General features: G+C 44.0%; 1 protein-coding gene across 7 annotated transcripts in view; it reads left to right on the top strand.

The window, feature by feature from the left end:
• Positions 1-15594, top strand: part of SEPTIN11 (septin 11) — a 96860-nt gene that overhangs the window by 55685 nt on the left and 25581 nt on the right. For all 7 annotated transcript variants that reach the window (XR_014794857.1, XM_084881936.1, XM_084881935.1 and 4 more), the window contains exons 3-4: positions 6603-6798; positions 14170-14356. Coding sequence is in view for 6 of the 7 variants with exons in the window: in XM_084881936.1 (XP_084738062.1) it covers positions 6603-6798; positions 14170-14356 (383 nt within the window). In the remaining variant the exon portion in view is untranslated. The remainder of the gene's footprint in view (positions 1-6602; positions 6799-14169; positions 14357-15594) is intronic.

The following is a 15594-nucleotide window of genomic DNA, read 5'->3' as shown; positions in this document are numbered from 1 at the left end:
TCTATTAACTTTCAAAAATGTATTAAGGATGAAGGATACTGCCCACAACAAGTGTTCAATGCCGATGAAACGGGTCTTTTCTGGAAAAGAATGCCGAGCAGAACCTTCATTACAAAAGAGGAAAAGAAATTGCCAGGACAGACTTACCCTTATGTTTTCGTCTAATGCCAGCGGAGACCTCAAGATCAAACCTCTATTGCACATGTGTCAAACACAAGGCCCTCGGGCCAAATCCAGCCCGCCAGGCCTTGCAATGTGGCCCGCACCGCGCTGTCATCACTGCACTCCGCTGTCAGTTTATGACATTGCCAGTTTATGACTGTTCAGTAAACCATTCGGCCCGCGATTTAGGCTGGATTTTAGATTTTGGCCCCTTCTCTGATTGAGTTCGACACCCCTACTCTATTGGTTTATCACTCTGAAAATCGAAGAATTTTCAAGAAAAATAACGTTATTAAGTCCAAACTGCCCGTCCATTGGAAGTCCAATCAAAAAGCCTGGGTGACCCAAGTTATCTTCAACGAATGGATTCTGGAAACCTTTGCTCCTGCCGTGAAGAAATTCTTGCTGGAAAAAGAACTGCCGCTCAAAGCCCTTCTGATACTTGACAATGCCCCTTCTCACCCAAAAGACCTAGAGGAAATATTGCAGGAAAATTATCCTTTTATCAAGGTGCAGTATTTGCCACCAAACACCACATCCATTCTTCAGCCAATGGATCAGCAAGTTATTGCGAACTTTAAAAAACTCTACACTAGAGCCCTCTTTAATAAGGTGTTTGAAGAATGCGAGTTTGATGGAGACGATATGACTGTCCGAAAGTTTTGGAAGGAGAAATTTGATGTCCTTATGGCAATACGACTTATACAGAAGGCCTGGGAAGAAGTGTCACAAAGGACCCTCATTTCTGCTTGGAAGATGCTTGTGCCTTCGTGGACCCAGGAAGAAGCAGTAGTTGATGACACAGAAGTGGTGAAGGACATCATCACAGTGGCCCAAAGGTTGGAATTAGAGGTAGAGGAAGAGGATGTAGAGGAGCTTATTGAGGAACACGAAGAAGAGCTGACAACTGAAGAGCTCCAAGCACTTCTGGTCCAGCAACAGGACAATGCTCAAAGGGAAGCGTCATCTGATAACGAGGAGCAACAATCAAACAATCAACCAATCCTAACTGCTGACATCAAGAACATCCTGGTCAAATGGAAAGCAGTTCAGGAGTTTACCAATGCCCACTATCCGGATTCAGCTGAAGCAAACAGGATCAACGATCTTTACTCCGATACTCTTGTCCGTTATTTCCGGCAGATGTTGGAGAAAAGAGAAAAACAAACGACTTTGGACAGGTTTTTCATGAAACCATCGGCCAAAAAGCAGAAAATGGATGAAGATGTGCAAGATTCGGTAGACTCTACTTAGTCTGTCTTAAAATTAAAAAAATGTGTGTTTTTTTTTTTTAAAAATTATGTTTTTAGATGTATCTAAATAAAAACAATAACAAAAAAATTATCTTTTTTTATGTCATCTTAGCATATTTTATGCTACAGAACGAATTATTTTTTTTTAACATGTATTGTTATGGGAAAACGCGTTTCACATAACGAACTTTTCGCATAACAAGCTTGCTCCTGGAACGAATTAAATTCGCTGTGTGAGGCACCATTGTATATTATTGATTTTTTTACAGAGAGGAAGGGAGAGAGATAGTTAGAAACATCGATGAGAGAGACATAGATCAGCTGCCTCTTGCACACCCCCCACTGGGGATGTGCCGCAACCAAGGCACACACCCTTGACCGGAATGGAACCTGGGACCTTTCAGTCTGCAGGCCGACGCTCTATCCACTGAGCCAAACCGGTTTTGGCTGCTTGTTTGTTCTTTTAATGTCCAACTAAGAGCTTGTAGATTCTGTAAGCCTGAGAACAGAACGGAAGGGGCGGGGCTGCTTTCCGCTGTGACCTTGGTGTCATGCTCACCAGTGTCAGCTGGAGCAGAAAAACAGAAGCCAAGGCGGGGAGGTGAGAGGTGGGGAGCTACAAAAGTAAATCTCTAATTATTCTAACAACTAAGCATTCAGGTAGATGAATTTACAACAGAAAAAGCATACACACACACACACACACAAAAAAAAAAAACACACACACACACACACACACAAAAACAACAAACTTGGAAAAATCTATCCAAGTGCAAATCTCAGCATAAAAGATCATCAGGATTATTTTTCTTTCCAATGAACTTTTAATGAAGGCCAGGTATTCTGCTAAGGAGTTTGGAAATACTTCAGAGTTGGTTGGTGTCAGTCATTAATTTTCTCAAAATAGTGTCACCGCTATTTAGTTTGAATTGGAACCTATGCCTGGTACACTTTCCGTTACTCAGTTAGAATGAACAGAGATATTCTTCTCAAAAGTAGAGAAAATGTCCTCCTTTGGGAGGCTAGAGAGAGGCCTCAAAAACGAATGCACTGAAAAGCTCTCCTGGTTCTAGAATTACTTTTATCCCAAAAGCTGTCACTTCTTACTGAACTGCTTTTGGTGAATCACACTGCTTCTGGAGTAGCTGTATCTAATTATAGCTCTTAAAAGCACAGGGCCTAGAAATGGAAAGTAAAGCCCTCTGAAATTTAAAGGAACAGTGGTTTTCCCAACCCACTGATTAACCCTGAGCTGTAAGTAGGGCCTGGAATGCTAATTGTTCATAATTTCCTCCCTAATGTAAATGATAATTAAAATTACCTTAAAAAAAAGGGGAAAAAAAGCAAAGCACATAGTGTTCCTGATTGACGAGAGCTTTAGCTAATTCTCAGCCAAGTCAGTGAGATGATAATTTCAGTCCTGCAATGGTAACCGAGAGTCCCTACCATGGAAATGGAAGGCTTTATTGCTGTCCTTAGGGAAAGAGATGAAAGTTGAATGGATCACTTTCTACGGACAGAACCTTTACCTTATAAGGTAGTTCTGCTATCGTCCCTTTGTCCGTGGCCTGAAAATAAGTAAATCGTGAAAAGAAGTTTGTTGCACTTGAAAAAGTTACATGTGTGACAGGGACATAAAATGACTGGAGTACCTACAATATTGGGTTGCCTACCTGATTCTAAGTACCCTAAGGGTGAGATCCCTGCCCTACCTTGTTTGGCTCAGTGGATAGAGTGTCAGCCTGTGGACTGAAGGGTCCCAGGATTGATTCTGATCAAGGGCACATGCCTGGGTTGTGGGCTCCATCCCCAGGAGGTGGTGGATCAATGATTCTCTCTCATCATTGATGTTTCTATCTCTCTCTTCCTCTCCCTTCCTCTCTAAAATCAATAAAAAAATATATATATTTTTAAAAAAGAATGAGATCCCTGTTTTCTTTCTGTATATATTATACAGTAACTTTGTTTTGCTCAAAGTTATTTTGTTAGGCCATGAATCATGGGTATGAGTTTGTTGAGCTCTGTCATGTTAGGGAGCACAGACTAGTTTAGATTACTCTCACTACAGGCCTTCTAGTAAGAATATTCAGGAAGGTAAGGAAGACAGGAAAACGTCTCAACTGCTACACAGGCAGACTTCACAGACATCTGGAATGACATTCAGGATGTTACAGAAGTTCACTCAGTGTATGCTGTCTCTTTTTATTCACCATTTTATGCCCAGCACCTTTGCTTGTCACATAGTAAATGCTCAAGTATTATTAATGACTAGAAGTCCGGTGCATGGAAAATTCGTGCACTGGGGGTAGGGTGCGGGTGGGGGGCTTAGCCTGGCCTGCCCCCTCTCACAGTCCAGGAGTCCTCAGGGGATGTCCTACTGACGCTTCCTTCTCCGGGAGGCAACCGGGCTGATCAGGGGAAGGCACCATCTCCATCACCCTGCTGCTGCCGCTGCTGCCACTGCCAGCCGCGGCAGTTGCCTGAGCCCCAGGCCTTGTAGCGGCTGTGGCTTTGTCAGGATGTCGTCTGGAAGACATCCACCCTCATTAGCATATTACCCTTCTCTTAGTATAGATTGAATTTCAGACACTTAGCTCTATTTGTGTCTATCTGCTCTCTTTCTCCTATATTCCCAGCTAATGGTCTGTCAGCATCTTCCATTTACTGGAAGCCTTTGTTGCCTCATGGCTTCTGCTTACCCACTGCTCTGTGTATCTTTTCTTATGCCTTTGCCATGTGTGCAGATTGTGTATCTCTCACCCAGACTGCCAAGGGGGAGGGTTCTGATTGGACAGACAGGTCACTGCCCAGGATGGGGCACTGTCTCAGAGCATCATGGTTAGGCTTCCATGGGTGCCTCTGTTGAGGGCGCCAGTCCTGGTTTAGCTCCCTGTGGTCACTAGGTATAAAGTATCGTCTTGCTCAGAAGAGGAACGTGGTTAAGGCAGACACTTAGAATATTATCCCCACCATAATAAATTAGCGTCGGATTGGTATTCATTCAGTCCTGTTCCGGGTCAGATTCTATGGTGTGGGAGAATACCACTGCAGGCTAGTTCCTCGTAGTCCCAGAATGTGACACAGTGCTTGGTACGGAGTAAGCAGTGGAAAAATACTGGCTGAATGAAGGCTGAAAGGAGAGGAAATGCTTTGATCTTTTGTGTATCCGGGGCCCACTGGGCAAGGTTAAAAAGTAAGGCAAACAAACTTGACCGACTCATCCTCTAAGTGAATCATTGCAGTCAATGGCAAGCCACACAAGGCTGCTAACTAGAGAAAGCTCAGATCCAGAAAAACTCCATCCCACTTCACTTTTGCATTATGTTGGAAAACAGTGAGTAATATGGAGTTTACAGTTGTTAAGTGGGTTTTGCCATTACAGTGGGAGACTTGCCTCAGGGCTGTAAGTCCCAGAGTTGTTCTTTCCCCGTGCAGTGGTCACCATCCTGACCGGCATTATCGAGACCCTTGAGAAAAGGAACTGTTTCTAGGATTTGCTGGGAGGGTTGCAGCATATTAGCATGCTCAGATTGAGTTGGAAATCTAACAGGGAGATTTTCCAAATTCAAAATAAAAAGTCTTTCTGATGGATAATATTCTTTGATTTCTACTTCCCTTTTCCCGCCATCACATACTTAATCACTAACACCAGCACCAGTGACAAGGGTGGGGTGGGTTCTTTCTCCTTGCCAACTATTTTTGATTCAGAATTAATTTGGGAATTAGAATTAGAATGAAGGAGAATTTTGCTTGGTTTTATGATGAAGGTTAGGCTAAAGCTCTTTGTAGCTCCTCATTTGAGTCTCACCACTTGATTGGTAGAGTGGTACCAGGCACCTGCCACTCTGCTCTGCACATATTAGGCTCTCGGTAAACACTTAGTGACTTAAATTATCCGTGTGAATTAGTAAGGCCACTGTTGCAGGTCATTTAACATGACTCAGTTTCATTGTTGCAGACATCACTCTGAAGCTGGGAGAGCTATCTACTAAATGTTTACCATCTGGACTCCTGCTGAATAGGAAAAGACAGTGAGGATCATATAGAGCAGTGGTTCTCAGCCTTCCTAATGCCGCGACCCTTTTAATACAGTTCCTCATGTTGTGATGACTCCCAACTACAAAATTATTTTTGTTGCTCCTGTTATGAATCATAATGTAAATACCTGTGTTTTCTGATGGGTTGCGAGACACATGGGTTGAGAGACACACAGGCCGAGAACTGCTAGCAGGGTCACCTAAGACCACCGGAAAACAGATATTTACATTACAATTCATCACAGTAGCAAAATTACAGTTAAGTAGCAACGACAATATTTTTATGGTTGGGGGTCACCACACCATGAGGAACTGTATTAAAGGGTCGAGGCATTAGGAAGGTTGAGAACCACTGATATAGAGGACTGACACAAACTCATAACTATAGTTGGGAAATAATAGGCAGACAGCTTTTGCTGTAATAGGAAAGTCAGGATTGGCTCTGTTGGCTCAGTGTAGGTGTTCGTCACACAGACTTGGGCTAGCACCCTGCTCTGCCACTTAATAATGTGACTTCAGGCAAGTTACCTACACCCTGCCTGAGCCTTCGGTGCCCCATCTGTGAAACGGAGGGGACGGGAGCACCTGCTTGCTTCACGGAGGATTGTGATAGGGCTTAACTAGCTCAGGCATTGGAAGCTCTTGCCACAGCACCTGGTACAAAATCAGCCCTCCGTCACTTAGCGGGTGTGTGATTATTACTGTTATTCTCAAAAGCGTCGTTCTGAAAAATGTCATCTTTTATGGCAACAGTACCTGGTGTCAGATAATTCAATATAAAAGGAGTATGTCTTTCTTTCTAGTAACAGAAACTCAGCAGTATAATTTCTTTTAGGTAACAGTTTTACACACCAACAATTAGGAGAAGAGATACCCGTTATGTCTTTGTAATGTACAAACAGGTTGTTTCTCTAGAGCTAAAGAAGAGTACCTTGATCAGTAAGTCCAAGATTTTTTCTGCTGAATCGTTTCTAAAACTTACTAAGACATTTCTAAGGAGGTATTGGATACAGCTCACCTGGAAAGAATGGTCTTGTTGTGGAGGGCGTACTGGTGATGGTGACTTTTTTAGAAGTTGTACAGACATGGTCATGAAACACTCTTGCGAGGCACTGACACGCTCTCCGATTCCTCCCCTGTGGTCACGTAGGTGAGACGGGCATCGGCAAGTCCACGTTAATGGACACTTTATTCAACACCAAGTTTGAAAGTGACCCCGCTACTCACAACGAGCCAGGCGTCCGGTTAAAAGCCAGAAGTTACGAGCTCCAGGAAAGCAACGTCCGGCTGAAATTAACCATCGTGGACACCGTGGGATTTGGAGACCAGATAAATAAAGACGACAGGTATATCTTGGGATTTCGTGGGGGATATAAATGGATGAGCCAATGGCACGACCAGTAAATTCAAATGCTGACTGTTCACTGATGATGGGAGTTGGTCCAACTGTATCGACGAAAAGATGAGACATTCTCGTCCTGAGAAATTTTCTTCAGGTCAGAAACAGCCTGTGTGATTGATTCCAGCTAGTGTAAGCGGAAACGGGATGTGTTGGGAGGAATAAGATAACTTGTGGCATTTTTCCAGGAGGACCATGGAGCCAGGTTTGGGGGATTTCCCATCGGGAAAGTCAATCTAAAGGAATAGAAACATGTAACTGCCCCGCAGGACAGTTAGCGGAAACCCCTGCCACCAGCCAGCGGTGACCCTGGGCTAGGTCCCTAGAACCGCCACCAAGTGCGTCCAGATAGCCAGGTGCCTCCACCATCGCCTGCAAGAAGAACCCTTTTCCCTGTGTGACTTCTGCCTTGGGTTGCTCCTAAAAACCCTAAGTGAAGAAAACATTTTTTATGAAAGATCTGTTGGGAAAATCTTAGTGTCTGGCTGACTTTTAAATATCACATTTTATCTCAACAGAAGTTTGAGAAAGTTAAAATAAAACTGTCTCAGGCCCAAAGATGCGTTCAGGAGGGGGGCTTCCAGGGACATTTTTGAGCAGTGACAGCATTATGGGAATAAAACACCACGTCAACAAATGATGGTATGTTTACTTAGAGCTTAGAAACTTCATTAGGTTTTTCCTGTTTGGATTTTTATTCAAAACTATGTATGTTATATACATGTGTTTTGTATAAAGGAACTTGAACTATTTCTTATCTAGAAATGTGCATTGCCTAGATCAGTGGTCGGCAAACTGTAGCTCACGAGCCACCTGTGGCTCTTTGGCCCCTGAGTGTGGCTCTTCCACAAAATACCACGTGCGGGTGCACATGTACAGTGCGATTGAAACTTCGTGGCCCATGTGCAGAAGTCGGTTTTTGGCCTGGGCGAGTGTATTTTGAAGAAGTGGCGTTAGAACACTCAAGGGGCCAAAGAGCCGCATGTGGCTCGTGAGCTGCGGTTTGCTGACTACTGGCCTAGATAGATTGGGGGGGGGGGGAGGGGGAAGGCCGCAAAAGTAGGTTTACAGTTGTTTGTATGGAAAGTAATACAATAATTAATAAATAGTAATATAAGAATTAAGTCTGTTTCGTGTACTCACGACTAAAAACCTACTTTTGCCCACCCTGGATTTTAACTCTCCCTTATCTATATGAGCACCATGATAGTGACAAAGAAATACTTAATTCCTTATATAGCTGAGCTCTATTTTTATCTATAGAGCAATTTAAATGCTCTTCAATAAACATTGTCCGGTAATAACAGGAGAACGTGTTAGACGTAGTGAGAGATGTCATTTTGCTGGTCAAAATGGACTATCTGTACATTGTGTAGGAGTCGGGGACAGCTGAGCTCAGCCCCTGCAGCTGAGCAGTTGCTCTTAACTTACGGCCTCAGTGCCAAGCAATGATGGCGAGGGTACTGCCTGAAGGCTGTTGGTAATGCCAAGTGGAGTGGATGAAGAGAAAACCCTGGTGACCCGATGAAGAGCACAGGTGCATTGTGGGAGCCCAGGAGAGAGCTGGGGCTCCTGGTCACCGAGCAATCCCAGTGCACACTCAGAGCAAGGCGTGTCTCCATCTCCAACCCGCACGGTTTCTCCCTGGGCTTAAAGTGTGTGCACTCCATTGGGAAGGCAGCAACTGGACCTTTTTAGGATCCCCTTCTGCGGGAATAAGACTGTCCTCCAGCATCCAGCTGCTAATATGCCACGTGCTATTCCAGCTCAGCGCCGTGCCTCAGTCCTGCCCCTACGCTTGTGCCCCGCCTCTAACCAGGGACTTTGCCTTAGATGGGTGAGTTTGCACTCACCCGCTCAGACCAGCAAGTGGCCGGTCCTGTGCCGATCCTCATCGCTGCAGTTGGAGGCCTCTTTAAGAAATTATCTGACTCATTTGGGTCAAATAGTAGTCTCCAAGGAGATTTCGAAGAGAGGAAGTGTGATATTAACCTAACCTAGATACCAAATATTTTTTTTCTTCTGAAATTTCTTGATAGCTGTTGCATAACCTCTTTCAGTGGCATTTAGAACTCTGTGCCCCAGAAGGCAGTGTTGACACTATGGACTGTGAGCCCAAATGACTACTGTTTAAAATAGTTGTTCAGATAGGCCCTGCGTCCATCAAAAAATTGGAAGTGGGATACGCATTTTTGCATTGATGTGTAACCGTATGGTAAAGGATGTGCTGTGTCTCTGAACCCATGATTATTTTACCAGTTGGGGATTAGGCAAGCTTTTCTGCCATTGATGCAAGACCTCAAGAATGTCCCAGTTTGTTTATATAGGCTTCGGACATGTCAGCCTTCCTGCAGCATTATCTGCCTGGGACCAGGCTAGCTAGAAGGAGGCAGGAAGAGAGATCTGGTAAGGTTTCCTGTTATGTTTAATAGCACGATTAACTCTTTGTGGATTAAGGACTTCCTTGTTTTGTTGTCTGTGCTCTTCAGTGAAGAAGGAAAGGGGTCTGGAGAAGAAGGAAACCAAATGTTGCTGTAGAGCTGGAAATCGAATAATTAGTCCTTCCTTTGGGACTTGGAGATAGACTGTCAGTGGCTTATTAACTAGAATGATAAACAGCCCTGAAAAGCATGAATGGTTAAAATTCACTTAGAGAGAATCCTCAAACTTATGAAGTCTTCATTAGAGTTATAAAAGTGGAATTGAAGTAGACTGTTTGGTCTTTGATTTCTAATTTTTTTTTTAACATGAAAAAAATTTTAAATATATTTTATTGATTTTTTTACAGAGAGGAAGGGAGAGGGGTAGAGAATTAGAAACATCAATGAGAGAGAAACATTGATTAGCCACCTCCTGCACACCTCCTCCTACTGGTGATGTGCCTGCAACCAAGGTACATGCTCTTGACCAGTATCAAACCTGGGACATTTCAGTCCACAGGCCAATGCTCTATCCACTGAGCCAAACTGGTTAGGGCAAAAATTGTTTTTGTTTTTTTTTAATAATGAAAATTGACTTTGGCTAACAGATAGCAAGATAAAAAAAAAAAAAATACGTGGTAGGTGCCTGGTCATTTATAAAATGGAGAGTCAGCCCTGAATGATGGCATTGGCTATTTTGCAAGAATGATCAGTGGGTGGATAAGAAATTTTGTGTGGACATATAGTCCCTCAGTTTCATAGTCAAACATTTGCCCTTTTATTGTGTTGTTCATGGCTGGAGGAATGTGAAAAAAATGAGTGGTGGGTAAAAGGGAATAGCCCCATGCCATAAAAGGAAATCATGTGAAAATGGAAGGGCTAGATATGATGTGCTCTCCCCGCCCCCCATTTCCTCTGGTTTACATGGCTGCCATCCAGGGACGTTAGCATCGGCCACACTGAATATAAATAGGTGTCCTTTCTATAAGAAGGGAAACTGGCAAAAGGCAAAATAGGGAGTCAGCGTCCTTGTCTTTGTCACTGAAATGCTGGGAAGGGAAGTGGAGAGGAGAGGAGACAGGGCAGAGGATTTGTGTGAAGGGTTGTGAACCAGAGGATCAAGCCACTGGAACTATTTCATCAGCATAATTAAATATTCCACACAGGACTAGTGATTTGGGTAGAGTTCTCCCGGAGTACATTTCTTATTAGATTAGATCAGTGTTTCCCAAACTTTTGACATCTGTGTACCCCTTCTATAATTTTCGTAACGCTGGGTACCCTTCGTACTCATGAGAACATAGAATTAGGCGCAGCTAAGCACGGTGCAGTGCATATCCCCACTGAACTCCGGTGCAACACGTACCCCCACCAAACCCTTCCCGTCCCCCTGGGGGTATGCGTACCACACTTTGGGAAATACTGGGTTAGATCAATACACAAAATAGATGGGCTTTTGTGTGTGGGAGGTAGGAAGGGGAAACCGAGGTTTCCGCCTTGACCAGCGGTGTGGATGGAGGTGCCATCGCTATGCTGGGGGTTGTGGGAAAGTGTGGGCTTGGGGGCAAGATGAAGTGTTTGGTTTTAAATATATTTTTTTATTGATTTTTATACAGAGAGGAAGGGAGAGTTAGAAACATCAATGAGAGAGAGTCATCGATCAGCTGCCTCATGCACACCCCCTACTGGGGATATGCCCGCAACCAAGGTACATGCCCTTGACCGGAATCGAACCCGGGACCCTTCAGTCCCCAAGCCGACGCTCTATCCATTGAGCCAAACCCGTCCCGGCTGAAGTGTTTGGTTTTAGACTCATTTCGCTAGGAGAGCATCTGGAGACATCTAGTAAGCAGTCGGATGGATGGGTCTGATGCTCAGGTGAAGGATTGAGCTGGAAGTGGAGATTTGTGGATCATCATCGGGTGGGTGGCAAGTGAAACAGGAAAAGCTGTGACTTTCCAGGGAGACCATGCAGAGAAAAAGAAGGAGATGGAAAGATTGGCCAGCACTTCGTAATAGGAAGTCAGAGGAGGCCTGAGGTGTAAGAGCACAATAGATTTCCTCAGCTATATTGAATCTAGGGCAGAAAGCTTTCCTCACTTGAAATGGAGAGATGATGGGCCTGACTGGTATGGCTCAGTGATAGAGCATCAACTTATGAACCAGGAGGTCATGGTTTGATTCCAGTCATGGCACATTCCCAGGTTGCAGGCTCAATCTCCAGTGGGGGGGAGGGGCTCATGCAGGAGGCAGCCAATCAATGATTCTCTCCCATCATTGATGATTCTCTTTCTCTCTCCATTTTTTTTTTTTTTTAACATGAAAAATATTTGTGAACCAGAGGATAAAGCCACTGGAACTATTTCATCAGCATAATTAACTCTACCAGACCGCTGATGCTCCAAGATTACGGAACATCAGAATCAAACCAGAGGCTAAAAGGGAAATTAATAGAAAGCAGAACATGCTTGGACAACTGCTGGGGAGGAGGTGCTGAGAAGCAAATCAGGAACTGGGGAACAGCTGCTGTGAGCTGCTTTTCCTCCCCTTGGGGCTGGGAGGGTGCTGGGGGAGGGTCTTGATTCCCCCAACACATGCTCAGTGTCAGGAGACTGGCCTTCATTGGAGGGGCCTGGCCCCTCCCTGACTGGGTATGAGCTCAGTGGCAGAGGGGTTGCCATGGAACCAGGTGAGGGTAAAGTTCTCTTGTTTTTTTTTCCCTTTGTCTTTTAAAAATGTCAGGCAAGCCAAAACCGGTTTGGCTCAGTGGATAGAGCGTCGGGCCTGTGGACTGAAAGGTCCCAGGTTTGATTCCGGTCAAGGGAATATACCTTGGTTGCGGGGCACATCCCCAGTAGGGGGTGTGTAAGAGGCAGCTGATTGATGTTTCTCTCTCATCAATGTTTCTAACTCTCTATCTCTCTCTGCTCCTCTTTGTAAAAAAAAAAAAAATCAATAAAATATATTAAAAGTAAATAAATAAAAATGTTAGGCATGCTATTTCTTTTTTTTTAATATATATTTTATTGATTTTTTTTTTACAGAGAGGAAGGGAGAGGGATAGAGTTAGAAACATCGATGAGAGAGAAACATCAATCCGCTGCCTCCTGCATACCTCCTTACCTGGGATGTGCCTGCAATCAAGGTACATGCCCCTGACTGGAATCGAACCTGGGGACCCCTGAGTCTGCAGGCCTACGCTCCATCCACTGAGCCAAACTGGTTAGGGCGCTATTTCTTATTTGTTGTTTCTTAGATGACAGTGAAATAGTTATATCTTACTTTATGTGCTCATCCTTCACATATATTAGCTCACTTGTTTACCACAGTAGCTTTCCATATAGATACCATTTTTGTCCTGAATTTATCTGTGAGGAAACTAAGACACAGGGAGATTTAGTAACTTTCTCGGAGTCACACAGCTCTAAGTTGTAGAGCCTGACTGTGGTCTGAGGTGGTCTAGCTTGCATCTATGCTTCTAACCACCATCCTATATAACTATTCTGGAATAAAGATGAGGATTACTATTGTTATATAATGCCTGCCTATATTTTAAAATTGAAAAACGTAGAAGACTTATCCCTTGCTCATCCTTTTCATTGGAATCTTGCTTGCCATGATTGAGAACCTTGTGCTTATTGCTGAGGCACATTCCATTTCTTTTTTTTTTTTTTTTTTTTTTTTAGCCTCTAGAGACTTGTCTGCTTAAAATGAACCAAGGATTTTGTGATAAGTTTCAAAAAAAAATGTCATCGTAAAGCTTTTTATTTGACGGTTTTGGTTTGAGTCATAAATTTGTTTGGTTTCTCTATTTCATTTTTATTTTGTTTTTGTTTTTGTTTTTCACTTATGGTGTCTGATGTCAACTACATTTTAAAAGATTTGTAGTTCCCTTTCAGGGGTTTCAGTTAATTTATAGTCCTGGGGTTTAGTGTTGGAAGGCTTTTATATTTCTTAAAGTTTAAATCATTCCTCAGCACCATAGTAAGTTGGGGAGAATCAACCTTTTGTATTCCCAATAGGCTGGTCTCATTGCTGCTGACCAACCTCTCCTGAGCAGCTAGTCCCCTGGGACCCGGGAGAGTTCATGGCTTATCCAGTGACCTGTACACCACCTGATGTGCTTTTAATGGTGTGTTTATGGTCAGGTCATCGAACCATACATAATCACCCAGAAAAGATTTGAATTATAACTTGGTGAGCAGAGGGTTATAAAATGCATCTTCAAGTCATAACATTTAGAGTTGGAAAGGACCTAGAAGATCACAGTGGTCCAGGCATTTCGGTTTATAGCTGAAATCCTGGCATGTGCACAGGGCTTTCTGGGCGCACAGAGGACGCCTAACCTCTGGAGGAGCAGGCAGGGGACCAGGCCAGGGCTCCCAATAGGAGGCCATACCCTGAAGTCACAGACCAGTTTTAGTTTGTGCACCAGAGCCAGTCTGTTGGTGCAGGCCGTCAGCATCACTTTGTTGGGACAGACTTGCAGGCTCAGTTTTGCCCCAAGAGGAAAGAATGCCACCGCCTCTTAGCAGTCTCTTCAAGGGTTCCATGGGGGAGTCGACCGCAGGCTACACTTGTTTATCCTCTGTTTCAGAGAATGACTGTTCGGCAGGACAGTGATGGGAAGGAGACTGTCCCAGATAGAAGAGCTCGTGTGAGCCAAGGCGGGAAGGCAGAGCTTGGTGTGCGTGGCTCGGCCAGAAACAATGAGCCGGGATGGTGTGGGACCCAAGACAGACAGAAGGCCCCGGATGCAGGGGAGTGGGCTTTAGCTCTCGGGCCAGGGGAACCGTAGACATTCCTGGAGCACTGTACCATGCTGAACTGCCAGAGGGTCTCGACTAGAAGCGTGCTGATGGGAAGTGTGCTTTAGAGAGCGTTCTTCTGCATTCCAGCTACAAGCCCATCGTGGAGTACATCGATGCCCAGTTTGAGGCCTACTTACAGGAGGAACTGAAGATCAAACGGTCTCTCTTCAACTACCACGACACCAGGATTCACGCGTGCCTCTACTTCATCGCCCCGACTGGGCACTCCCTGAAGTCCCTGGACCTGGTCACCATGAAGAAGCTGGACAGTAAGGTACTCACCGCCCGTCTGCTCCCCGCCACGCTCCTGTCTGCTCACCTTTGTTCCAAGGCCCCACGTTATTCTCTGCTTTCAGTGTAAATGTTTTTTGTTTTGTTGCAAAACAAACAAACAAACAAAAAAAAAAACAACACGTTTTTTAGAACAGTTATGGGTTCATAGCAAAATTAAGAGGGAGGGACAGAGATTTCTCACATACCCCCGCCCCCTGCCCCATGCCCAGTCCCCCCCCATTACCAGCGTCCTCGTTCAGAGTGGTACATTTGTTACAATTGAAAGTCCCTAGTTTACATTAAGGTTCCCTCTTGGTGTACATTCTGTGGGTTTGAACAAATGTGTAATGACATGTGTCCATCATTATAGTATCAGACACCGTAGTTTTATGGCCCTGAAAACCCCCATGCTCTGCCTGTTCTTCCCCCAACCCCATCATTTGTGTTTTCTGGTTTATAGAACCATAGGGTTGAGCAACTTGAGAAAAATGCTTCAAAACTTCTCTGGATGTTAGGAGAAAACAAAAAAAACAAAGCCATGTAGCTTTGTTACAAAGTATTTTTAGGTTTTTTTTTCTTATTTTTTAAATAGTTTATTGATTGATTGATTTGATTTGATTTTTTAGAGAGAAAGAGAAAGAGAAACATCAACGAGAGAGAAACATCCATCTATTGACTGCCTCCTGCAAGCCCCCTACTGGGCTTTGAGCCTGCAACCTGGGCATGTGTCCTGAACAGGAGTCGAACCGGCAACCTCCCGGTACACAGGACAACACCCAACCATATAAGCCACACTGGCCAGGGCTATTTTTGGTTCTTATATTAGCATCAGTGTATGGTCTGGTGAGTTGGGAAATTACTTAGTGGAGACAGGGAAATGGTCACAAGAGGGGTTACATTTAGCGAGATTGAAGCATAAACTTACCATTTCTTGGTTTTCTTAAAAACTTTCACTAAGTCTCTTAAAAGGTGTGGCTTTAATGTGAAGTTTAGAATGAAAAAAAAAGTTAATGTTTTATCTATGTGATAACAGTCCATCTTAGATTTTGAAGCTGACTGCACCCATGAGTTGAAAACAAGTAAAGTCCTGGTTTCAGTTTGACCCCTGAGCTTTCCACGTTGATAACCTCTCTTTTCCACAGCATTTGAAGGAAGGAGCTGATCTGCGTTTCAGTTCATTTAATTTCACATTTTGAGGTAAATGGAAGATAGTCGATTTCTGAAATAAATCAGCAGCAG

This window comes from Pipistrellus hanaki (assembly GCF_964339955.1).
Source record: "Pipistrellus hanaki genome assembly, chromosome: 1".
NCBI lineage: Eukaryota > Metazoa > Chordata > Mammalia > Chiroptera > Vespertilionidae > Pipistrellus > Pipistrellus hanaki.
Note: the sequence above shows the minus strand (reverse complement) of the source record. Positions and strands in the feature narration are given on the sequence as shown.